This window comes from Maniola hyperantus, chromosome 23 (genome assembly GCF_902806685.2).
Source record: "Maniola hyperantus chromosome 23, iAphHyp1.2, whole genome shotgun sequence".
Lineage (NCBI taxonomy): Eukaryota > Metazoa > Arthropoda > Insecta > Lepidoptera > Nymphalidae > Maniola > Maniola hyperantus.
Genome location: NC_048558.1, coordinates 7,948,819 through 7,974,320, shown reverse-complemented (window position 1 = coordinate 7,974,320; position 25,502 = coordinate 7,948,819). Strand labels below are relative to the sequence as shown.

At 39.5% G+C, this 25,502-nt stretch overlaps 1 protein-coding gene across 9 annotated transcripts in view; it reads left to right on the top strand.

Moving 5' to 3' along the window:
* FoxP (forkhead box P) overlaps nt 1-25,502 on the top strand; it is an 81,668-nt gene that overhangs the window by 49,282 nt on the left and 6,884 nt on the right. For 4 of the 9 annotated variants that reach the window (XM_069506562.1, XM_069506560.1, XM_069506563.1 and 1 more), the window contains exons 2-12: nt 7,535-7,787; nt 13,628-13,716; nt 15,725-15,830; nt 16,057-16,263; nt 16,995-17,118; nt 18,092-18,208; nt 19,264-19,372; nt 20,110-20,282; nt 20,902-20,979; nt 21,735-21,811; nt 22,383-22,484. In XM_069506562.1, coding sequence (XP_069362663.1) covers nt 7,767-7,787; nt 13,628-13,716; nt 15,725-15,830; nt 16,057-16,263; nt 16,995-17,118; nt 18,092-18,208; nt 19,264-19,372; nt 20,110-20,282; nt 20,902-20,979; nt 21,735-21,811; nt 22,383-22,484 — 1,203 coding nt within the window. In that variant the 5' untranslated portion in view covers nt 7,535-7,766. Of the gene's footprint in view, nt 1-7,534; nt 7,788-13,627; nt 13,717-15,724; nt 15,831-16,056; nt 16,264-16,994; nt 17,119-18,091; nt 18,209-19,263; nt 19,373-20,109; nt 20,283-20,901; nt 20,980-21,734; nt 21,812-22,382; nt 22,485-24,221; nt 24,371-25,502 lie in introns of all 9 variants that reach the window. The other 5 variants (XM_069506559.1, XM_069506557.1, XM_034980880.2 and 2 more) reach the window with 4 other exon arrangements.

Sequence of the window (25,502 nt, the reverse complement as noted above, 5' to 3'; positions counted from 1 at the left end):
TATAATATGACAAAATACTGGCACCATATTACTATTTACATTGCATAATATTGTTCAAGATGTCGGAAGAAATCATGCCGACTAGCGAGTGACTTGACTAGAGCTTTCTTTTGAAAATACTGTCTTATTCTTTTGAAATATAATATGACAAAATACTGGCACCATATTACTATTTACATTGCACCCGTGCGAAGCCGGGAAGTTTAAGCGTTAGAGCGATTACGCACTGCATCCGATCCGAATCCGTGAAAATACGTTCCGCATTTAAACTATTTGTATGGTACCTTACCGAATTCCGTCATCCGAGTTCTCTCCGACATCCGTGAGAATATCTTAGATGTGCCTCGGATGCAAATCGGACATAATATGACGTAGATATGTCAAACATGTCCACTGAATAGCTTGGATTTGGATCAGAGATCGGATTAGTTCGTAACCGCTCTTAAACAAGTGATTATTTTAACAGACAGATTTCCGATGCAAAAAGCGTCAAAATGTCACAATGTCACACAACACTGAATGTGTATATGTATTTATAGGTCAAAGAAATTTTAAGTACTACTAGCTGACACGCCCCAGCTTCGCTCGGGTGGAGTTTAGAAAATTGAGGGGGAGGTTGAATTAATTTTATCTCTCCGTAAGAACCATCCTCGTACTTCAAGGAATATTATAAAAAAAGAATTAGCGAAATCGGTTCAGCTGCTCTCGAGATTTGCGATGAGCAACACATTTAGTGATTCATTTTTATATTATAGAAGATATTATAGGTAGATTTATTTAGTAAACTAGTAATCTAGATGATACCCGCGACTTCGTCCGCGTGGATTTAGGTTTTTAAAAATCCCATGGGAACTCTTTGATTTTCCGGGATAAAAAGTAGCCTATGTCCTTTCCCGGGATGTAAGCTAACTCTGTACCGAATTTCATCAAAATCGGTTAAACTGCTGGGACGTAAACAGCTAGCAGGCAGACAGACACACTTTCGCATTTATAATATTAGTATAGATAGGCAGTACAATACTAAGAATTATTACTTTTTAAACCCATCCAGGTACAGTTGATAATTTCACATAATATCTTAGGTAGGTATAATAAGTAGTTTGAAAAATCAACCGCGGGATGCAGGACGAAGGATCAAGTGCAGGATGAAGGCTAACTGTGCCAAATTTAGTCAAAATCGGTTAAACGAATTATGCTTTTTAAATTTTCGGTTTTCCGTTTTCCGTGATTAAAAGGAACCTATGTGGATAAGCTAACTAACCAAATTTAGTCAAAATCGGTTAAACGAATTACGGTTCGCTTGCTGCCACTGACGTTTGTGATATTATGTAGGTATGTTCAGTCAGTACTGAAGCGACTATTAATGCCATCTAGCAGCGACACTTTGCAGTTTGTGTATAATGTTTTTTGTTGTTGTTGTTTTTTGACGACTTCCCTGGCGCAGTGGTGAGCGCTGTGGTCTTATTAGTGGGAGGTCCCGGGTTCGATTCCCGGCAGGGGTTTGGAATTTTATAATTTCTAAATTTCTGGTCTGGTCTGGTGGGAGGCTTCGGCCGTGGCTAGTTACCACCCTACCGGCAAAGCCGTGTCGCCAAGCGATTTAGCGTTCCGGTACGATGCCGTGTAGAAACCAAAGGGGTATGGGTTTAATAAAAACTGCCATACCCCTTCCAGGTTAGCCCGCTATCATCTTAGACTGCATCATCACTTACCATCAGGTGAGATTGCAGTCAAGGGCTAACTTGTATCTGAATAAAATAAAATAAAAACCCGGCCAAGTGCGAGTCAGGCTCGCGCAACGAGGGTTCCGTAATACAGTCCCATTTTTTCGACATTTTGCACGATGATTCAAAAACTATGTTGCACAAAATAAATTAAAATCTTTTTTAGAATGTTCAGGTACAGGAAGACCTTTCATAATATACCCCACTTAATATAAGGTACCTGGGTCGAATATGGCCACCTTAAGGTTTCGTGTCTATTTTTTTTCATGTTTTTGAAGACTAGAGGGCATGTCAGAGTATTTGTCTCAAAGAGTACCTATTAAACTATATTAATACTGAAAAAAGTATGAAAAACATTTAATAGTTACAGATTTTCTTTACTTTTTGTAAAAAATGGAAAAATGGCCGTATTTCCGACGGCGTAGGTTAATATGTCCACAGATATGGCCATATTTATTGTATGAATAATTACTGTTTTTGAAGTAACTGCAGAAAGCTTAGTTAAATAAAAGAAGATATCAGTTTCGATAGTATATTTCTTATTACAGGGCCAGTATTGTGGCATGACCTAAAGTAAAAAGTAAAAAGTTCAGGTGTCCATAATTTTATACAGTAAATATGGTCAATAGCCAATGGCCATATTTTCAGTCACGCCTTTTTTCTTTTTATTCAAACGGATCATAAACACAAAAGTATTTTGAGAAATACACACAGAAATTACAAAATACAATTGCCAAACAGCATGAAAACAAATAGAAACTAATGAAATCGAAAACTAACCTAAAATGCAGGACAAAACTAACGTGAGATTTTAATAACGGTGACATGGTTTCCTACTTGGACGACTCCTGAGGAGCTGGTGTCTGTGCGGGAGGGGTGGCGGGTGCGGTGTTCGGATCAAGTCGCGAATCTGGACCATGTAAGGCCACGTTTAGTTTAAAGAAACGTTTACGTTTTAGAAATAATAGTATGTGGCCATATTTATCGCCTGGCCATATTCGACCCAGGGTACCTAGTAGTAGGGTAGTTATCTTACTTCGAAAATTGAAAATACTAATTTATTTTTTATTTATTTAGTTTATGACCACAACTTAATTTTTTTTGTGTGATGTAACCACAAATTCACGGTTCTCAGATTTTTCCCCGAATGTCAGCTATAAGACTACCTACCTGCTAAATTTCATGATTCTAGGTCAACGGGAAGTACCCTGTAGGTTTCTTGACAGACCGACAGACAGACAGACAATAAAGGTGATCCTATAAGGGTTCCGTTTTTCCTTCTAAGGTACGGAACCCTAAAAAAAATTAAAACTGCACCTACTAACTCCCGAAGGTCTAAGCGGACGGGCAAATCGCGTCCATATTTTTCTAAGGTAAAAATAAGTTTATACGTATAAATTAGGTACTAAGTATATTTTTTTTAAAGCATTTTTAATTTAATTAATAAACTTATATCTAAAAAAAAACATTAAATTAAAACTAAAATAAATTAAATTAAATCTAAAACTTCATTGAGACCACCGCAGCGAGGCATTGTACCCAAGATGCTGGCAGCATTACCCCTTTGGATGGCCAAACTAATTCTTTGACCAAGGTAGCTGCCAGCTCTCGGGTCCCCGGTTGACTCGATAACTCTTTTCGCAATTTCTTCAAAAAGAGCTCGAGCCCCCGGGCCCCACGGCCCCAAGGTCTCCACACCAAAAGGCACGAATACGAAGCTCCCATCGAGGTTTTCATATTTGCGCCTCTTGGCCTGTTCGGCGCTGATGGCCGCTGCACCCGCCATAGAGGAGGTCGCCTGAATGTGGGATGCAGCTAAAGTGTCTACACAAGTTGCATCCCAAACAAGCGACCTGCCCATCTTCCACGGTACGAGCGTCATACCATCAGGTCTCTTGCCATCGCTACGTGCCAAACCAATAGGTTCTAGTACAGCTGGCACATAGTATATTATATTCATACATTCCTATTACCTAGCTACCTTACTTCATTGTTTAAAAACTATTATCCAAACTAAAACTAAGTGGACTAGTTATGCAAGAGACAAGGTTAAAAGGTTATTTTGATTGGATTTCTTTAGTAGACTTTTTTCAATCGAGTGAGATTTTCCCACCTAGGTATCGACAGGTTGAGATGGTAAAAGGGGTACGTCACCCGCACCGGGTTGGCGCGGGCGCTGTGCGGGTGTGCGGGGCGTTCCCTCCCCGAATGCCATCTCGACCTTTCGCCGACTATACCTTCTTTGATCTTTTTAGAAGTAGGTATAACTTAAGTAATAGAGGCATTTAGTTGTTAATTTATTGTAGAATCCTACCTTGCCGATGGTCTTCTCAATAATTATTAATTGCTAGCTTATGCTCGCGACTTCGTCCGCGTGGACTGCACAAGTTTCAAAGTCCTATTTCACCCCCTTAGGGGTTGAATTTTCAAAAATCATTTCTTAGCGGATGCCTACGTCATAATAGCTATCTACATGCCAAATTTCAGCCCGATCCATCCAGTAGTATGAGCTGTGCGTTGATAGATCAGTCAGTCAGTCAGTCACCTTTTCCTTTTATATATTTAGAAGATTTAAGATTAATCTCTTTAGTAAACTACCTCTATACAAAACATCACATCATTAATTTATTACTACAGTCCAAAACCCTATTCCACTGACTGCAATTTTTTTTTGCTGTTTTCTACGAATTAAATTAGTGCACAATATGACCTGTGATGCCAATTAATTAAATAATTAATAAAATAGCATCGTCGTCGTAATCGTCTAGACTAAGGTCTAACACTGAATAAATAAATTATTAAGTGGTTGAAATTCTATTGTTTCTATAATTATGTCGCAACTCGCGACCCAGGAAACAGCCAAAAAATTAATTATTAAGTCTTCCTAGTTGCTACCCGTCACTATAAAATAATAACAATTATACTTAGATGATGCCGGCGATTTCGTCCGCGTGGATTTAGGTTTTTAAAAATCCTGTAAAAGTTATTTGATTTCCCAGGATAAAAAGTAGCCTATGTCACTCTCCAGTCTCGTCTTTAACCACTTATACCCATACAAAAAAATCACGTTGATCTTTTGCTCCGTTGCGACGTGATTGAAGGACAAACCAATAAACCAACAAACAAACACTTTCGCTTTGGGTATTGAAATATGGGTAGTACCTAGGTACCTAGTGATTGACGGGATTTTTTGCATGGGTATATAGTTATAGACATGGCGAGAGACATGGGGTCGCCATGACCCCCTCCCCCCATCCGGAGGTCAGGACCCCCAGCTGTATAGTACCTACGCGAAAGATCGAGATGGCAATCGGGGTGAGGATGCCCCGCTCATTCGCACAGGCCGATGCGGGATAGCGCGGGTGTGCAGGGCGTTAAAATCGGTCAAGTGGGAGTCGGACTCGCACAGAAAGGGTTCCATACCATCGTACAATGACTGACTGATCTATCAACGCACAGCTCAAATCACTGGACAGATCGGGCTGAAATTTGGCATGCAGATAGCTATATATAACGTAGACATCCACCAAGAAAGCATCTTTTAAAAATTCAACCCCTAATGGGGTAATATAGGGGTTTTAAATTTGTGTTGTCCACGCGGACGAAGTCGCGGGCATAAGCTAGTATAGTATAAAGGTAGACTTTTACACTTCCTTCAAAAAGAAAAAGGATATAAAACCGCTATATATTTCATTATTACTTTCAGTAGTAGGTAGGCGTAATTTTCAGCGGCTGGGCGTATAGCTGTACAGCGGCCGCCATTGGTCGGCGCTGTTCAGGGGGTGGGGATGACGCTTTTCAGGGGGTAACTTTCATGACGGGCGGCATTTATTACAAGCTTTTTACTTTGCTCGGAATTGTTGAAATTTTTAGGTGATAATAAAACTAGCTGACTGGCCCGACTTCGCTCGGGTAGACTTTTTTAAAATTCCTTTTTCTAAGCATCTGCTGTCCGTCCGTCCATCCGTTCGTTTGTCTATCAGCGAGCTGTATCTCGTGAACTGTAATGAAATTTTCACAGAAAATTATGCCTTTCCAAGTTTGCCTGCTTTCATCTGACATTGGAGTTCATAGTCAAGTTAGGGGCTTCTTAAGAGGACGATTCAGGCGACATAATATTGTGTCATACACAACCCTAATGCACTGCATAAAGGTTGAATATGACATTTAAACACATACGAAGTCAAAAACATATTTGTAGGAGGAATCTATACCCTATGTGTTAAGAATGGTTTTTTCTATGGTGGTGGAAATGACGCTTTTGAGGCGGTACTTTCATGACGGGCGGCATTTATTACAAGCCTTGTACTTTGCTCTGAATTCTTGAAATTTTTAGGTGATAATTTAACTAGCTGACTGGCCCCGACACCGCTCGGGTTCCTGGCAGGGGCAATTCGAGAATTTATAATTTCTAAACTACCACTGTAAAAAGTCCGCCTTGTTTTCAGTAGGTCAGAGGTTCGATACCGGGCACGCACCTCTAACTTTTCAAAGTTAATGTGCGTTTTAAGCAATTAAATATCACTTGCTTTCACGGTGAAGGGAAATCATCGTGAGGAAACCTGCATGCCTGAGAGTTCTCCATGTTCTCAAAGGTGTGTGAAGTCTGCCAATCCGCATTGGGCCAGCGTGGCAGACTATGGCCAAAGCCGTTCTCATTCTGAGAGGAGACCCCTGCGTGTGCTGGCAATTGGTTGATCATGATGAGGAAGTTAAATGATGAGGAGTTTTTCTATGGTGATATTTGGTGGGGGGGTTGGGGGGGGGGGGGGGACGATGCTATTTAGGGGGTAACTTTCATGACGGGCGGCATTTATTACAAGCTTTTTACTTGGCTCTGAATTGTTGAAATTTTTAGGTCATAATAAAACTAGCTGACTGGTCCTGAGTCCGCTCGGTTTCCCGGCAGGGGAAATTCGAGAATTTAAAAGCTCAATAGCTCAACGATTAAAGGAGCGGACTGAAATCCTAACGATCGGCAGTTCAAACCCTACCCGTTGCACTCTTATCGTACCTACTCCTAGCACAAGCTTTACGCTTAGTTGGAGGGTAAAGGGGAATATTAGTAATGATAAACATGGCTAATATACCTATATATTTTTTTAAGTTATAATCTCTAAACTACCACTTTAAAAAATCGGTGATAGTCTACTAGTAGTTAAGACGTCCACCTTCTTTTCACGAGGTCGGGGGTTTGATCCCGGGTACGCACCTCTAACGTTTCATAGTTAATGTGCGTTTTTAGGGTTCCGTACCTCAAAAGGAAAAACGGAACCCTTATAGGATCACTTTGTTGTCCGTCTGTCTGTCAAGAAACCTACAGGGTACTTCCCGTTGACCTAGAATCATGAAATTTGGCAGGAAGGTGGGTCTTATAGCTGACATTTGGGGAAAAATCTGAAAACCGTGAATTTAGGGTTAGATCACACAAAAAAAATTAAATTGTGGTCATGAACTAATAATTAGTATTTTCAACTTTCGAAGTGAGTGACTATATCAAATGGGGTATCATAATATGAAAGGTACATTCTAAAACAGATTTTTATTTATTTTTATGCATCATAGTTTTTGAATTATCGTGCAAAATGTCGAAAAAATACGACTGTAGTACGGAACCCTCATTGCGCGAGCCTGACTAGCACTTGGCCGGTTTTTTATGTACCTACTAAGTATTTTTATTAACCGACTTCAATAAAGGAGGAGGTTCTCAATTCGTCGGAATTCTTTTTTTATTTTTTAAAGTTATCAGTCAATACTGAACAGCGACGCAAACATAACTAATAAGTAATAACACAAACAAAATCTTTCAGAATCATCATAAACTTATCATAATGACGATAATAAATTAATAATATAATAATAATAAACAATAATATGGGAATAAACACAGTAATCACAATAATAAGTGCACACAAATCATTTGATGCGAACGATATGACCTTAGTGCACTAGGATTTGTTATTGTTTATTATTAATAAAAGACGCGAACCGTGTTATTAATAAATAATAATAAGTGATTCAATAACTTTGGAGGATCTCAAGATGCTGTATGCTGTTAGACAGGTGAGTTTTACCTTTTTATCTAGCCGAGAAAAAACCTGTGATGGCCAGACCTTCGTTTTTAGGGTTCCGTACCTCAAAAGGAAAAACGGTACCCTTATAGGATCACTTTGTTGTCTGTCTGTCTGTCAAGAAACCTACAGGGTACTTCCCGTTGACCTAATAGAATCATGAAATTTGGCAGGTAGGTAGATCTTATAGCTGACGTTTGGGGAAAATTCTGAAAACCGTGAATTTGTGGTTACATCACACACAAAAAAAAATTGTGGTCATGATCTATAATTAGTATTTTCAATTTTCTAAGTAAGATAACTATATCAAGTGGGGTATCATAATATGAAAGGTCTTGTACCCAGACAAAGAACTGCAATCTTAATTAGCTAGAGTCCGCCAAATCAGACAAATCTTAAGGACGCGACAGGTCGAAATGGTAATTTTCAAAAATCCTTTCTTAAGCGGATGCCTACGTCATAATAGCTATCTGCATACCAAATTTCAGCCCGATTCGTCTAGTAGATTGAGCTGTGCGTTGATAGATCTAAGATTAGTCAGTCAGTCAGTCACCTTTTGCTTTTTGGACATTATGCTGAGCTGTACACCCATTTGGGGTGGTGTCACAGATGAAATGTTACATTTGTACTTTGTTTTTATCTGTGACACCAACAACAAATAAATGCATTTTCTTTCTTTCTTTCTTTTCTTTTTATTATATTTAGATTTTTTTTTAATAGAGTTAGCGAGCAAACGAGCAGGCGGGACACCTGATGTTAAGTGATTACCGCCGCCCATGAACATTTGCAGCACCAGAGGAATGCGATGCGTTGCCGGCCTTTTAGGAATTTGTTGGTCCGCCCCTTGAATAACCCCATGTTGTAATCTAGTGGGAACACCGCCGATGGGAGTTGGTTCCACAGTTTGCATGTGCGTGGAAAGAAGGATCTGGCACAGCGGACGGTCGAAGTGCACCAGACACCCAGGTGGTGAGGGTGAAATTCTTTACGGTGGCGCGCGGTGCGGTTGTAGAAAAAAGAGGGGGGTGATTACAGTTTGTCAGTGAGTCAGTGCACGGTTTACTTTCTATAAAGCCTTCATCCAGTGAGTAATGCGGCGCAGGCATCGTTTACAACCAAAACAACATGCGATGTTATTGTTCGCGCGCTCATGCGGTTGTTTTTCCTAAAAAAACAAAACATGGAACCCGATAACTAAACACGTTACTCATTTTTAGGGTTCCGTACTCAAAAGATCGCTTCAGCGATAAGGCCGCCTTTGCATGCTACAGCTATAAGATTAAGATCCTTGGATGTTTTTTCAAAATGTTTACTTTGTGTTGTGTGCAATAAAGTATAAATAAATAAATAAATAAGGTGCCAACGTGCCAGGTGCCTATTGCTAACCCTCCACTGTCCGTCGTGTCTGTCAAGAAAACCTATAGGGTACTTCCCATCTACAGGAATTTTATTAAACATGAAATTAAAATAAAAGTTCCTTTTTTCCTTTTGAGGTAAGTAGGTACCTATGGAATTACTTATCATGGAATTACTAAGCCTCGGCTATCCGTCTATCTGTCAGCTGGCTGTATCTCTTAAACCGTACCTACCTATTCTACCTATTGGTAGAGAGTTGAAATTTTCACAGGATGTGTATATCTATTGCCGCTATAACAACAAATAATAAAAATTTCAAAATGGCTGCCATGAAAAATTAAAAAATGGTACGGAACCCTTCGTGTGCGATTCCGACCAACTTTTAGCCCGATCCGTCCTGTAGTTTGAGTTGTGCGTTGATCGATCAGTCAGTCACCTTTTTTTTTATATTTTAGTTTTCTCTAACTTTCTGTTATGTAAAATAAACAATATTATTACGTATCTTCGTACCAAATGGTTGTCATTTGTTCCGAGAAAGATACGCGATATGTTGTCACGTAACAGCTTGTTTACCAGACGTGATGTTAACATAAATAGACACAGCCACGGTAATGTTATCTATGCAGTATTCCAACTTCATACAAACGGGCGAAACGCGAGCTATACCTACGCGCCTCGATCTCGCGGTGCGCTCGCGGTGCGCTCGCGGTGCAGCCAGTCGCGACTGTGCCGCAGTGACGAACAGACGGTGTTTTGATGACAAGTACATAATTTAAACACAAAGTAAGTAAATGTAATTAAAATCCCGGAGGCGGGCAGCCCTATCGCATGTTTACGTACCGCGCTGCTGTAGGTATTTATTTCAAAGATACGGCCGAGTTACAATACTGTATAGATAACATTACCGTGACACAGCCATTGATATTTGGTACCTACGAGGTGATTCGCTAACTCAGTGTCTAACGCTGAATGATAGCCACGGAGTTAATTTGACATTGGTTGGTTCTACAATGCTGCTTCATTGAGTGGCAATAAAACGATTTTTTGTAGAAAACCTTCAATGGATTCAAGATAAATGTCAAATGAGCTAGGTGACTCGGGCCAAAGAAAGTGAGATTGCGAGCACGTACAGCAGAGGACAAAAGTTCTTCGAGGATGGACTTGTTGGTCCGAAATGCGGTCCAAGATATTCTACAGCATGAAGTCCCTTTTCTTTAACGCTGGGAAATGCGTTTACGCATACCCCCCCCCTCCTGGAATCCAGCCAGCTAACCAGCCAACTAACTGGAGGGAAGGTATGTGGGACTCGCCGGCCGAGAGGCGACCGGAATACCCACTAAAACCCAGCGGCGCTCCTGCGCGTCGCCTGGTGACTGGATCACGGGAACACCGAAGCAAACCACCGCGACCCAGCAAGCAAACCACCGCGACCCAGCAACGTCCAAGGCGCACCAACGTAGTGCGTGCGTCTCCCGACCCGGGGACCCAACGGGCGACAACTGCAGACTCCGCGCACGTCGCCCGCGTCCCATCCTCCGCTTCGTCCACTGTGCCCTCTGCTAGTCAGAGGGACACGCGGAGAAACCTCCCCCTGCCAGGTCATTAGCCATGGCCAACAATATCCCCGAAGAGAGATTATTAGCCATGTTACCGGGGTGCACCGGCCCGAATACTGCTCTTCCCCTCGGATGCCCGATGCATCCAAACGGGACCTGCAGTACCCAGGCACATTGGGAGCAGTGGCGTGCAGCTCATAGAAGCATAAACGCACTGCTTACCCTCATTGTGAGAAATCAATGCTTATTTTTCATTATAACCTGCCGTAAAATAAGTTCATACCTAAATGCATACCCTGTCTTGAACTCCTGTGCACGCCACTGATTGGGAGGTTACCAGTAGGGCGATTGTCTAAAACCTGCATCAATCATTATTACAATCTCAATTGATCTGATTGGCTGAATTTGTGCGATTCTTGTTGCAACAATGCATTGTGGCCAATAGTGAGCGAGCATTAACCAATCAGAGATGATTGCGATCGTGAGATTGTAGCTGTCAAACAACTGCGGTAGGGCCACTGGCTGGCACCCCACAGCAGAAGTCCCTACAAGAGCTATGTGTCAGCCCTGGCAGATATCCGATAAGGCAGCGATACAATCACACGTTTTATTCGAAGCAATTAATAAACAATTAAAACCTTACACTTTGTTTGCTTTAACGTCACGTACCAGCAAACAATTTTCGCTACGTGACAATATCGTAGGCGGGCTGTGTGCAGTGTGCCGTATGTCAGATGAGTTATGGGCAAAAATTGCTTCTTTCTGGACTCACTAGAATAATTTTTTTTAAAAAGAATATTCGGCATGTTAAATGACTAATATATTTTCCCTTTCGTCTCCAAGTAAGCGTCAATCTTGTGCTGGTAGTAGATGCGACAATAGTCCAACGGGCGGGGTTTGACGCGTCGGCCTTTCGGTTTTCAGTCCACTCCTTTACCTGTTGAGCTATTGAGGCTCTGAAATCATTAACGCAACCTTAGCAGGCCGAGGCATCGATGGCACAGTTCACGACAGTTATAAAACTTGAAACAAAACCTCGCGGCTTCTTTTTTCATGGCAGCCATTTTGAAATTTTTATTACTGTTTCTAGCGGCAATAGAAATACAAATTCTGTGAAAATTTTAAGTCTCTACGTATACGATTCACGAGATACAACCCGCTGACAGACAGACGGAGTGGCGGACGGACAGTGGAGGCCTAGTAATAGGGTCCAATTGGAATCCTTCGGGTACGGACCCTAGAAAAACACATACATTTGCTCTGAAACTCTTCGGAATAGACAGCGTGTTTTTCATATACATATTATATTATACTACTCCTGACTACAATTATATTAGGAGTGCGAACAACTAGTTATCGATAAAAAACCTACATTTTAAGTCTAGTCTAAAGCAATTACAAACAAAATAAATATGTAAATCGCTTTATCAAACATAATAATTAGTCGTATTTGCTTACATTTTATAATGTCTAGCACATTACACGTAATATACGTGTAATGTGCTAGACATTTTAGTCATATCCGGTATTAAGTATAAGGGGTGTCCTTAATTTTTATTAGATACTAGAGGATGCCCGCGACTTCATCCGCGTGGATTTTTTAAAAATCCCGTGGGAACTCTTTGATTTTCCGGGATAAAAATGTAGCCTATGACCTTCCCCGGGATGTAAGCTACCTCTGTACCAAATTTCATCAAAATCGGTTAAACCGTTGGGCCGTGAAAAGCTAGCAGACATATAGACAGACAGACATACACTTTCGCATTTATAATATTAGTATGGATAATGTTACAGCCCTAGTGCTGATTAAGAAAAACTAGTTAATATGTTATTGTAGTGGGCATGGGTAGACATAAACATATTTGCACTATGAGCTCAGAGGAGCCGTGTTTTGATGGCCTGTGTCAACACGGCCCTGCAAGTGTGAAATGTAAACTGTTATATGTTACTATTTCATAACTACTATTTTTTTATAACAACCGCTATTTAATTTATTATTTACTAGCTTATGCTAGCGACTTCGTCCGCGTGGACTACAAATATTTCAAACCCCTATTTCCCCACCTTAGGGGTTGAATTTTCAAAAATCCTTTCTTAGCGGATGCCTACGTCATAATAGCTATCTGCATGCCAAATTTCAGCCCGATCCATGCAGTAGTTTGAGCTGTGCGTTGATAGATCAGTCAGTCAGTCAGTCACCTTTTCCTTTTATATATTTAGACTCGCTGATGCGCGCGACTTCGTTCGCGTGGGTTTTTAAAAACTTACGTTATTACTTGCTTTAACGATAAAAAAAAACTTCGTGAGTGAAGTTTTGCATTATGTTCTCAAATGTGTGAGAAATTTGACTGGGCCAGTGTGGCAGACTATGGATTAAATCTTTCTCATTCTGAGAGGAGACCTGTGCTCAGTAGTGGGCCGGTGGTAGGTTGATCATGAGTTGACAATGACGATTCTTGCAATGGAAGCACGTGGCTTGTACTTACTTACCATTATGGCCTTTGTGCACTCATCCGTGATTTGACGGATCCGTGAAAAAAATACGAATCGAATGTACGTATTTATATGACGGCCTCTTCAAAGAATCGCGGATACGAAACGAATACGGATAAGTGCACAAAGGCCCTGAGTCATTTTTAAAATTGAAAATATTACAATAAAACTTAAAGCTAGGCCTTATCCAATTACTATACAAATCATGCCCACGTGGAATAGTCCCAAGAATACTGGCTGCGTTTTCGCGCCGAACAGCTAGGCTGATCCTTTGCACAAAAAGTGAGCCAGCCCTTCTGTCACCAGATGAGGTTATGTGGAAATCGCGCGACGATGAAAAATCGCGGTGAAATGTCTCGTAATTTTTTTTAGTACTAAGTCTCCATGGCCCCAGGTCATAATGCTTGGTTTGGTTGTTTGTCGGCAGGGTCCGGAGTCGGCACTGAACACAACCCCGAGTGGGGCCGCCAAGCCGTCGCCACTCAACTCTTTCGAGCTGGACCGCTGTTTGGACAGGTAAGGGGTCCGATGGTCAGATATTGGAACATGTATGGTAGTTTGGCAGACTTGATAAGAAATTCTAACTCTAGCGGCGCCATGCAGCCACTGAACTTCATCATTATTATCATAATCAATAACCGACGCATTTTTGTGTTGTTGTTTCGGATTGACTATGCTGCGTAGGCCCTACTGGCCGCTACAGCGTCACCGGGGGGGTTGCCGAGCGCGAAGCTCCGCCTGGGGGTGAGCCCTAGGGCTCGAAGAAATCATTCGAGAGGTCGGAGGGCAACGTCCTCCTAAGGGCGCCTCCTGTGAGGCTCGGACCACGGCTTAGGATGACGTTGGGATGGGTGGAGTTGTTGAACTACTGGTTAGTCCGTACGCCCCCGAGGCCGTGGCGTGAGTCCACGTCCGGGTGACGTTAGAAATCGGGAACTGACGCATGTCTACTACTGGACATAAGTCTCTTGCAGAGACTTCCACACGCCATGGTCTTGCGTCACCTGGTGATACCAGTGGCTGCGACTTGTTTGATATCGTCTGTCCATCACTGTCTTTCAACGCTGTGCCTTCAGTACCCGTAGTACAAGATTTTACGTCTCACCAAACGAAACCAAATTCGAGAGTCGAAATATTTCCGCGTTACAGTAAAATGGACCTAAACAGCCTTGAATTGAAGTCAAATATTCAATGCCACTGATTTTAATTTCGCAATGTTTCCGCTTGGAGCGCTGGCTGTAGAAGTGTAGACAAACTTGAGCTTTAAAACAAGGCGTTTAAGATCCAGTTTACTGTAACGCGGAAGTATTTCGACTCTCGAATTTGGTTTGGTTTGGTGAGACGTAAAATCTTGTACTACGGGTACAGGTGCATGCAGGTCGCCGCTTCAATCTTGGGACCCAAACGTCTAGCTACGTCTATAACGTGACTTTGAGCTGAGCTTTCTTATGAGGCCCATAGTTAGCGATCATGTCTCGGACCCATATGTCATCACTAGCAACACGCACTGTTCGAAGACTTTGATCTTCAAGCACTGAGGAACTTTGGACAAGAAGACATCTCGAAGCTTCCTGAACGCTGTCCAACCAAGTTGGATTCGGCGGCTGACCTCTTTCTCGAAATTGGACCTACCCAACTGAATTGTGTGTTCTTAATTTCTTATATAAGCCCCACAAATTGCTATTGCGCTGGAACCATGTCTCATTAACATCGAAATGACGTCATTTTGACGTATATTTAAGTAAAATATACCATCAGCTCGAAACTTCAGTCTAGTGTTGACGTCACTAAAATGGCCGCCACGCGCAACGGGACTTATATAGGTACACGTCTACAATTTCGAGTGCAGAGCTGTTGACTTGAAGAGTGCTAAGTCTTGAAATGTTGTGTTGTGGTAATCAACAAGTTCAAAGTTTTCATAAAACGTAAACTCATTGAAAAATCCTATTACCACAGTTTAACGAATATTTAAAGGCTGTTCTATTACAATGTACCTAAAGGATTATTTAAATGACTAGCTTATGCTCGCGACTTCGTCCGCGTGGACTTCACAAATTTCAAACCCCTATTTCACCCCCTTAGGGGTTGAATTTTCAAAAATCCTTTCTTAGCGGATGCCTACGTCATAATAGCTATCTGCATGCCAAATTTCAGCCCGATCCGTCCAATAGTTTGAGCTGTGCGTTGATAGATCAGTCAGTCAGTCAGTCAGTCAGTCAGTCACCCTTTCCTTTTATATTTAAATGATAAGCAAGCTTGGGAATGAGTTGCTTAACGGCTATGTGATAGTTCTAATAAGTTTAAATAATTTTGTAAAGTTATGATGATAAAAAGAATACCCGGCTGAGTTTGTTGTGGGTTCTTCTCAGACCTAGGCGCGTTTGGAACCCTCGCAGCTTTAGTTTTAAGTTTGCGTAATAATTATCACCACTATATCTTACAAATCCAACATCTGACTATCAAAAAGAGTAATTTATTACTAATTTTGAATAAATCATTTGACTTTGACTTTGTGGTGTTGCAGAGAGGAGTCCGGCAGGTGGGGCGGCGACGCGTCGCGGCGTCGCAGGCGCAGCTCGCCGCCGCGACGCTCCCCGCCGCCGACCAATGAGCCCATCTCACTTACACGGGTATGTTGCATCTTCAAAAAATATCGTAGGCACCTAAGGTTTATACCAATTTTCGAAATAAAATCCCGTGTACGGTCACCCACGATTCTAACAGCCCCCCGATTGTGTAAGAAAAACGTATCTACCTATTCATCGTTATCGACTCAGATATTTATAATATCAAAATCTTTCAGTTTCATTTTGAAAATGTGTAACTTAGATTATAAAAGTATTGTTGTCACTGCAGGCGTCAGCACCCACATCGCCCACTGGTGGATCAGCACAGTCCAGCCCAGCGCCCGTGTCACCAGCTGGCAGCAGTAGCGCTCCCCCCAGATCTCCCCTACCCCTCGTAGCTCCAGACCTGCTGGCCATGCAGCTGCTAGACCAGCACTCCCAGCTGCAGGCGCTGATGAAGCAACGGCTGTTCCACCAGCATCATATGCAGAAACAGGTGAAATAGCATCATCAGTCTCTTATCATTCATCATCTCATTCATTTTAAACTCTTCTATCTGTAGGTGTGTCATAGGCTGGACGTACCAATATATAGGAATATCTTCCTCCAAGCGGATGTCATGCTTAAGTTCCAGCTGGTCCGACTGTTGTATCTTGAAACTTGTATAATATTATAGTCTTCTGTGATCAAAACTTTGCTAGCGTGATTCAGGCTTCATTGTGAGTGATTTGAATATACCCTGTAGTGCATTGACTTATATATTACTTCGTATGGACAGGGCTATTGAACAAACAAAATAGCCTCATTGGTGCTATAGCACCAATGCAACCTCAGTGACGTCTGGATTTCAAACGGGTCGTTCATTAGTAGGTATCTAAGAGGTGGCGCTGATTTATTTGGTTCCAAAACCGTGAAAAATTTTGTTCGCTTGGGCATATATTGTCATTTATATCGATGCTGTAATGCCATCTAGTTGTGAATTGCCTCTATTGCCTTCTTAGGTACGTATTGTGCCAACATGTGGCGACCGCCACATATCAAACTAGAATTTTCTAGGCAAGCGCCCTGCAACCTAGACTTTAGCATGGCTCTGTTTCTCAGACATGATTGTCGTCAAGCGCAAGCCTACCTCACAATAAAAATTAAAGAAAACTTTATGGTCTTACCAAAGTAAATCAGTCCTGATGGCCGCCTAAACCAATAACACTTAATGGTTTGTTTCTGCAGCATATGTCATCGGAAGCGGCAAAGCGCCAACTGGAGCAGTCCCGGCTTCAAGAGCAGATCAACCTGAACCTGCTCTCACAGTCCCATCTACAGCCTCCCGACACTTCGCCCAGTAAGTTAAAAGGTTATAAACATACCACCAATATTTACACTGTATAGCCACATACTATGTAATGAAATCTATAATAACATTGTAAATTGAAAAATTAAAAAGAGCAATCGCCGAGTTTCTTGCTGGTTCTTCTCGGTAGGAACGGCATTCCGAACCAGTGGTAAATTAAAACTACCTGACTATTCATAAGCACTTTTAAAAAGTTTACATGAATAAAAAAACATTCTATTCTAATGGTTTATTATAGAGCCTCAATAGCTCAACCAGTAAAGGAGTGGACTGAAAACCGAAAGGTCGACGGTTCAAACCCCGCCCGTTGCACTATTGTCGTACCTACTACTAGCACAAGCCTGACGCTTAGTTGGAGAGGAAAGGGGAATATTAGTCATTTAACATGGCTAATATTCTTTAAAAAAAATCTATACTATTATTATAGAGAGGTACAGTTTCTAGGTTTGCTTGTAGGGGATGATCACTGAAACTACTGAACCGATTTTGAAAATTCTTTCACTAGTAGAAAGCTACATTATTCTTGACTGACATAGGCTTTATTTTATTTTGCTTTATATATTTTAAATTGTATGAATATGGGATGACAAGGTGTTTACAATACAGAGCTATTTTACCCAGCCTTGGTCTGGGGTCTTGCTTCGTCAAGAAAGCAAATTGGTAGTGTAGTAAAATATGGATGACTAGGAATTCTGTTATCTAAATAGGTATATAAAAGGAAAAGGTGACAAACTGACTGACTGATCTATCAACGCACAGCTCAAACTACTGGACGGATCGGCTGAAATTTGGCATGCAGATAACTATTATTAACGTATAGGCTTGTAACGTAAAGGATTTTTGAAAATTAAACCCCTAAGGGGGTGAAATAGGGGTTTGAAATTTGTGTAGTCGCGAGCATAAGCTAGTTTTATATAACTGATTTCTAATTTTAAAAAGGTTTATGTATATTACCTAATTCTCTGTCATCTCTCAGGCTCCCTGCAGCAGCAGCTCGGCGCGCAGCAGCAGCAATTAGTGCAGCAATTGCAGGCGGTGCAGCGACAGTACTTGATGCACGCGCCCATATCCGTGCCACCCAATGCTCCTACAGGTCAGTACTCACTTACGACTTTCTTCGGAGGAGCAAAAATCCCTTCGGAATTCTGTTTGCTGACAATGCGTGTCCGACTAGCATGGAACACCTTGATATAATATTGTATAATTTGACTGAGTAATTTGTAATTATACTGTTTGACATTATATACGAGTATAATTAAGTGACTAAAGTTTTTGATTTCTATTATAAATGTATAATTATGTTAATACTAAATTCAAGCTAAATATTTGTACACTGTCGGTGACAGTCGATTGTGTAAGGGACTGTTGTGTTATTGTTAACTTGTTATGCCCACAATTTTGCAAATAAAACATTTATTTATTTATTTATTTATTTATAATACTGCTTAGTCAAAGTGAAATCATTTTTTCAAAAAAAAAAGTGTGCAATGTTACCTACATTGCACACTAAAAAAAATGCTTTGTAAATCCATATAGTTTCGGTCGATGAACTGTACGCTTAGTATAAGATTGTACGTCTCACCAAAACGTTGCTAGAATTCGAGATTCAAAACACAATTACATCAAAGTAAAATGGACCTAAAGAGCCTTTGAATTAAAGTCAAAAATTCAATGCCATTGATTTTAATTTCGCAACGTTTCCGCTTGGAGTGCTGGCTGTAAGTGTGTAGAAAAACTTGAGCTTTAAAACAAGGCAGTTGAGATCCAGTTTACTAATACGAGAAAGTGTTTCTGCTAATTCTCGAATACTATCAGCGTTGGTTTTTTTTATTTTTTTTATTTTTATTCATTATAGGTATACGCTTGACCACAATCATACCTGATGGGAAGTGATGATGTGGCCTAAGATGGGACGCGTTTACCTAGAAGATGCCTATTCACTCTTGTTTTAAAGATACCCGGGTTGTAATTGGTAGGAAACACATATCGCGGAAGAGTATTCCAAACCTTGGCCATACGTATGAGGAATGATGACGCAAAACGTTTCGTGCGTGTAGATGGAATGTCGACGACATAAGGATGGAAACTCGCCAGACGTCTTGCGGTGGTGAGACAAAATCTCGCTGATGCGAAAAGTTTTTATTTAAGGGTTAATGCTGTGGGGTGGTGAAATAGAAGAGCATCCGTTATTTGGAAGAGGAGTATGCAAGTGGCCCGGCTGTGATGCTCTGGCAGATGACTTCCAGGCCTTCCTCAAGTGAGTTTGTATGTCTTCTGCTAGGCAAACATATCCTCTGTAAGACTTTATGTAAATTAATGTACTTATTTCTGCAAAATAAAGAAATTTGATTGTATTAAGTCTTTGTTGAATATATTATTGTGTCTTAAGTATGTTTGTAGTTTAAAAAAATCTAGAATCTAGTTAACTAGAAGTCAGTTTTTGGATTTGTAAGATATAGTGGTGATAATTATTACGCAAACTTAAAACTAAAGCTACGAGGGTTCCAAACGCGGCGAGGTCTGAGAAGAGTCTACAACAAACTCAGCCGGGTATTATTTTTATTATCACCACTAACACTTTACAAAATCACTTTAACTTATTAGAACTAACAAAGCCGTTAAGCAACTCATTCCCAAGCTTGCTTATCATCTAAATAATCCTTTCCAGAAGAAGAACAAAAAAAAATCCTTCACATTGTAATTGGATTGACTCCTGGACTCCGCCTCAAGTCGAAAGGTCGTTTGTGGGAATGAGCATACTTAATCTTTTATAATAAAATCCCACTATTATTTTATTTCCACAAGTTGCTAAAAATATTTCATGTTTTGACTTAAGATTTTCTTTGGATAGACATGTTTTTTTGGTCATTTTTTTAAACAAAAAGAGAAGCGTCTGTTGCAGTCAAATTTTTAGTTGCCAATTGTTAACAAGATCTAATTTAGGTTGTGCAAAGTCTAGTAACTGGTGTCGATCTAAATCTTTATTATCTCCAGGCATTTAGAAGGCGCGCACACACTCGACGACAGGTCGGCAGCGCAAGCACGTGTCCAGATGCAAGTGGTCGCGCAACTAGAGTTGCAGCTGCGACGCGAGCGCGACCGTCTCGCAGCCATGATGCGACATTTACACGCAGCTAGAGACAACCATCATGCTAAATTGCCTCATGGTAAGTGATCAGGGAACGACAGACGGAAAAGAGGGAACAGGGGCTGGGAGCAGGGATTAGGGACCAGGGACCTGGAACTTAGGAACAGAGATCAGTGACCACGGATCAGGAGCAATGATCAGGGACTGTAAAGATCAGATCAGAGCAGGGATTGGGTAAACGGGATCGGGGTTTGACGATATTATGTAATCGGTGATTAGGCGTTGATAAAAGGGAAAACTAGGAACCATGGGACTTGGAACTAAGAATCTCGGACCAGGGATCATGGATTAGGGATCGTGACAATATCCAAAGACCAGGAATTGGTAAAGGGTTAATAGTATATAACCGGCAATGGGAGTCAGTAAGTAGGGAGCCATTACTAGGGACTAAAGATTGCAAAAGGGGACCACCCGGTAAAAGGGACCAGGGTCTGATTTCTAGGGACTAGAGAGCAGGTAGTAGGGACCAGAGACTTGCTATCTGATGTCTGGTATATCTATGTATAAGTTGCTTTAATTGTAATCTAAATTAGCCTGTTTTGTCGCCTCGACCTGCCATGCTGGCATTGATGATTTTGGGGAGTCCAGTAAGAATCAGAATTTATATGTTTTACTCAATGAGCTTCTCAATTTTACAGGAGCTCCAAGTGAAGGTGCTTCCCCTGGACCAGTGAGGCGACGCGTCTCCGATAAATCTGGCGTAGCGATTGCTGGAGGTTAGCATATTTTCATGGTTATTTTTTTAGAAATCTTTATTACACCCGCATTGTATATAGGAAAACAAATAAATCAATACAATACAGAAGAAACTATACAAAAGGGTGCAAGGGAGGTGCTAATAAAGCAATCTCTTACGACATCCAACACACTGTGAAAGAATTTACACTGGGATTCAAGAATATTTTTACTTAATAAACGTGAGGCTCAATGGATTTAAAAAATAGCATTTTATTGACCCCATCTAGGTGAGACCGCAGTCTCACAGAATCAATGAATTAATAAGCTAAGCTGATACTTAATTACATGACTACATACATGTACATGTACATGGATGTTACAGCATGTACCAATACTGACAATATTGGTCCTTCGAACCAAATTTAATGTGCACAACAAAAAGTATGTTCTAAAAACTTGGGTCCAAATGGGTATGTCCCTGAAAATTTAACTTTTAAACAATGACGATAATTTAAGACTAAGTAATGAAGTTGGTTTAAATTTAAATATTTTTGTTAAGGTCTGCCTTATATGCTCGAAAGAGCTGGATTAGATGTACAACAAGGTAAATATTCCTAAGATAAATTTTGTTTTTGTTTCTCACTCGATGAGAAATTAGCACTTGACGGCGATCTCATATCATGATGCTTAGTGGCGACACAGTTTAAGATGGAAGTAGATGTATTTATAATGCATTGTTTTACTTATTGTAAAAAATAACGTTATTAAAAAGTGTTTTTGTATTTTATTTCAGAAATTCAACGCAATCGTGAATTTTACAAGACGGCAGATGTGCGACCTCCGTTCACATACGCGTCGCTCATAAGACAGGTTCGTATTTTTTATTGCCTATACCCTCAATAAAAAGTTACTTACCGAATTAGTGTCAGCAACACTGACTAAATTACTAGTTATTGTTACCTCATTTTTACAGAATTGGTTTGAATTTAAATTAATGATCAAGATTATCAATAAATTTATTTATTGAAGTTAGTTCAATGATATTAGTTAGGACATTATTTGACTCATCCTATGTCACGCGATCTGTGGCGGGGCAGCCATCTTGAATTGATTTGTATAAATGCGATTGTTTGACGGTTTTCCCGGTGAGGCTGCGCGGCCAGTAGGGCCTACGCAGCAAAAAAAGGTTTTTAAGGCAGTGTCACTATGAGTCAAGACTCGACGACTATTAAATACTTTTGTGTTTAGGTCGCTATTTCAATCAAGTGGTTGCAATAGCAATTATTCCCTAATCAAATTAATATTTCAGTTAAATTAGTTTAGACTAAAACTCTCGATAAGCCTATACGCGTTGTGATCCCTATCCGCGCGCAAGTGTGTAATAAAGTGCTTTTATTTATTTACTTACAAAATGTTCCATATTGAAATTCGTTTGTTCCAGGCCATAATTGAATCTCCAGACAAACAACTGACACTGAACGAGATCTACAACTGGTTCCAGTCCACGTTCTGCTACTTCCGACGCAATGCTGCCACTTGGAAGGTAAGTTGAATTGAGGCGTTTATTTCAACTATAAGAGTGTACTATTTCGATCTGAGTCCGAGAAAATATAACCTGAAATGTCAGTATTACCACTTACGATACGCAGACACTCAATGTAAAATACTTATTTTGTTTTTATGATAAAATATGTCAAGACTACCTACTAGTCTATCCGAATTCAGTATAAAATTTTCTAGAACCTTATTTTCTCGAACTATGGTCCGACATGTGCATAATCGCCCTTACGATAAGTAAAGATAAAAGTTTTACATTACAATCTATAACAAGATAAAGTATTCTTTTATTCAGAAAAAATCTTAATCAAGTGAAGTGAAACTTCTTTGCTGTTTCTTAATAAATTAATAAGCACCAGTCTATTACATGACATGAGCTGTCCATTACTTTTCTTCAGATTTATCTGTCTTCCAAAATTGTTTGTCAGTTCTATTTAAAATATTTGAAAAGTTTTATTTAATTTTTACTAGGGGCATCAAGTTCAATATAACAATTATCAATCTTTATTGATATTTTTTTTTCAATTTCTGCATTCGCGTAGAAATTATTTCAAAAGTTAGATGGTTTCTTTCAAATATTTTTTGAAGTTCCAAGAGAATTAAGCTGCCTTATCTGACTCTTTTTAAATAATAACCATGATTAGATTTTTTAAACTTTGGGAAAAAGTCTTTCATTCTTACTTATTTCTTCTTCCCAAATGTTTTACTATTTATTAAAACCAAAATTCCTAATCTAAAATTTTTTAGGTCCTAAAATTTGATAAGCTTGCCATAAGCGGAAAGAGGTTTCACTTTTGTAAATTTAAAATGAGTAAAATTGAGGATGTTACTAAAGTTTTTGAAAATAAATTGTACATCGCTGCAGTCGAGTTATAAGGTAAACTGTAGTTAGTGTTAGCACCTGTATTTTTTTGTTTTTCTTTTGCTATAATCAAAGTCAAAGCCATACATGCGATGGTAATGATATAATGTTTATTATTTTTAAAATTGTTGTTTCTTTTTTCTGGTGACGTGATGAGCAAAAAGACAAAAATTACTAAAAAATGACATCTCGTCATCAGGATTTTCAAAAAATATAATAAATGTATATGATATTTCTTTAGCTATTTAGAACAAAAAAAGTAAATAAAATAAGAAGAAAAGATGATGCTCTTAAAAACTTGTCAATAATTTTTCCCTGTTCGGATGTGTAGATTCTAAAGTCACTATAGAAATGAATACAATAATTTATAAGAATTTTATCGCTATTCACCAAGCATGCGTAAGATAAATGTTTGTATTTTGGAGCATTCATCATATTATTGTGTACATTAATATAATTTAGAGGTCTCAATTATTAAAAAGATAGGAGTAAAATCTAAATATATTCACATCAAATAGTGATAAATTATAATTTATTATACTTACCTACTCACTCTTAGTAAGTACATAAATTGATGCTTCGTCGCATTTCTTATATTTTTTAATAAAAACCGTGCCTGAAGTGAAATTTCTTTTATGTATCACCAATAGTAGGTATGTTTCACTTTCACTTTAAATTATGATTCAGTTAAACTAGGTCTAAGATTTCTTCTATCACGTTTCTTCATGCAAAGTTCTATGAACTTTAAAATGCAGTTAAAGAAAATTCACTTCAGAAAAAAATACCTACCGTATAATGTTATATATATAAATCGGTGCACATGAATTCGAGAACGTATAACAAGTAGCCAAGTGCAAACAGAACGCGGTACGTCACAACCTGTCGCTGCACAAGTGCTTCATGCGCGTCGAGAACGTCAAGGGTGCGGTTTGGACAGTCGACGAAGTGGAATTCTACAAACGCCGGCCGCAGCGAGCTGCGCACGCGCCGCCGCCGCAGATGCACGCCGGGTACAGATGCCCGACCTTCGCAGACCACTTCACTTTTTTAGATTGTTTATCACTTTCATTGAACACTCTACATTATGAATACACTTCTTTACAAACTAAATGAAACACACAGAAATCCATTGATAGAATTTTACGACTTTCATAAAACACTCAATCACACAGTCCATAACACAAGTTGACCACATACATCTATACAATATAATATATTCTTTAAAATACACAAAACTTCTTTACAAATATTATATTTACAAATAATACGTATGCACGCCGGGTACAGATGCCCGACCTTCGCAGACCACTTCACTTTTTAGATTGTTTATCAATTTCATAGAACACTGCACTATGAATACACTCCTTTACAAGTTACATGAAAGACACATATATAGAGGTTTCCAATCTCCAGAAATCACTTTAGATAGATAGATTTTTATGACTTTCATAGAACACTCTAGTCTTCAGTATGAATGCACTTCTTTACAAATTGACACTTTCGACTTTCAGAAATCACTTTGATAGATTATATCACTTTCCTAGAAAACTCAATCATATCGTCAATTACACAAGTCAACAACATACACAGTACGAATACACTTCTTTACAAATTGACATTTAGAAACAGTATGAACATTAAGTACAGATTTGATGAATAAACTTCTTTACAAATTACATGAAATACATAGACACAGGGTACAGATTTCCAATCCTCAGACATCAATTGATAGATTTTTAAGCCTTTCATAGAACACTCAATCATACATTCAATAACACAAGTTGACAACATACATCTATACCTACATACATTCTATATGATACACAAAACTTATTTACAAAAATTAAATATTACATTTTACAAATAATAACTATGCACACCGAGTACAGAATACTTCACTTTTTTAGATTGTTTATCACTTTCATTGAACACTCTACAGTATGAATAAGCACACTTCTTTACAAATTGACTCTTATAAACAGTACACCTTTATGACTTTCATAGAACACTCAATCTTACATTCAATAACTCAAGTCATTAACATACGTCTATACATACTCTTTATGATACACGAAACTTCTTTACAAATATTTAGAAATAATATGCACCCCGGGTACAGACACCCATCCTTCGCAAATTACT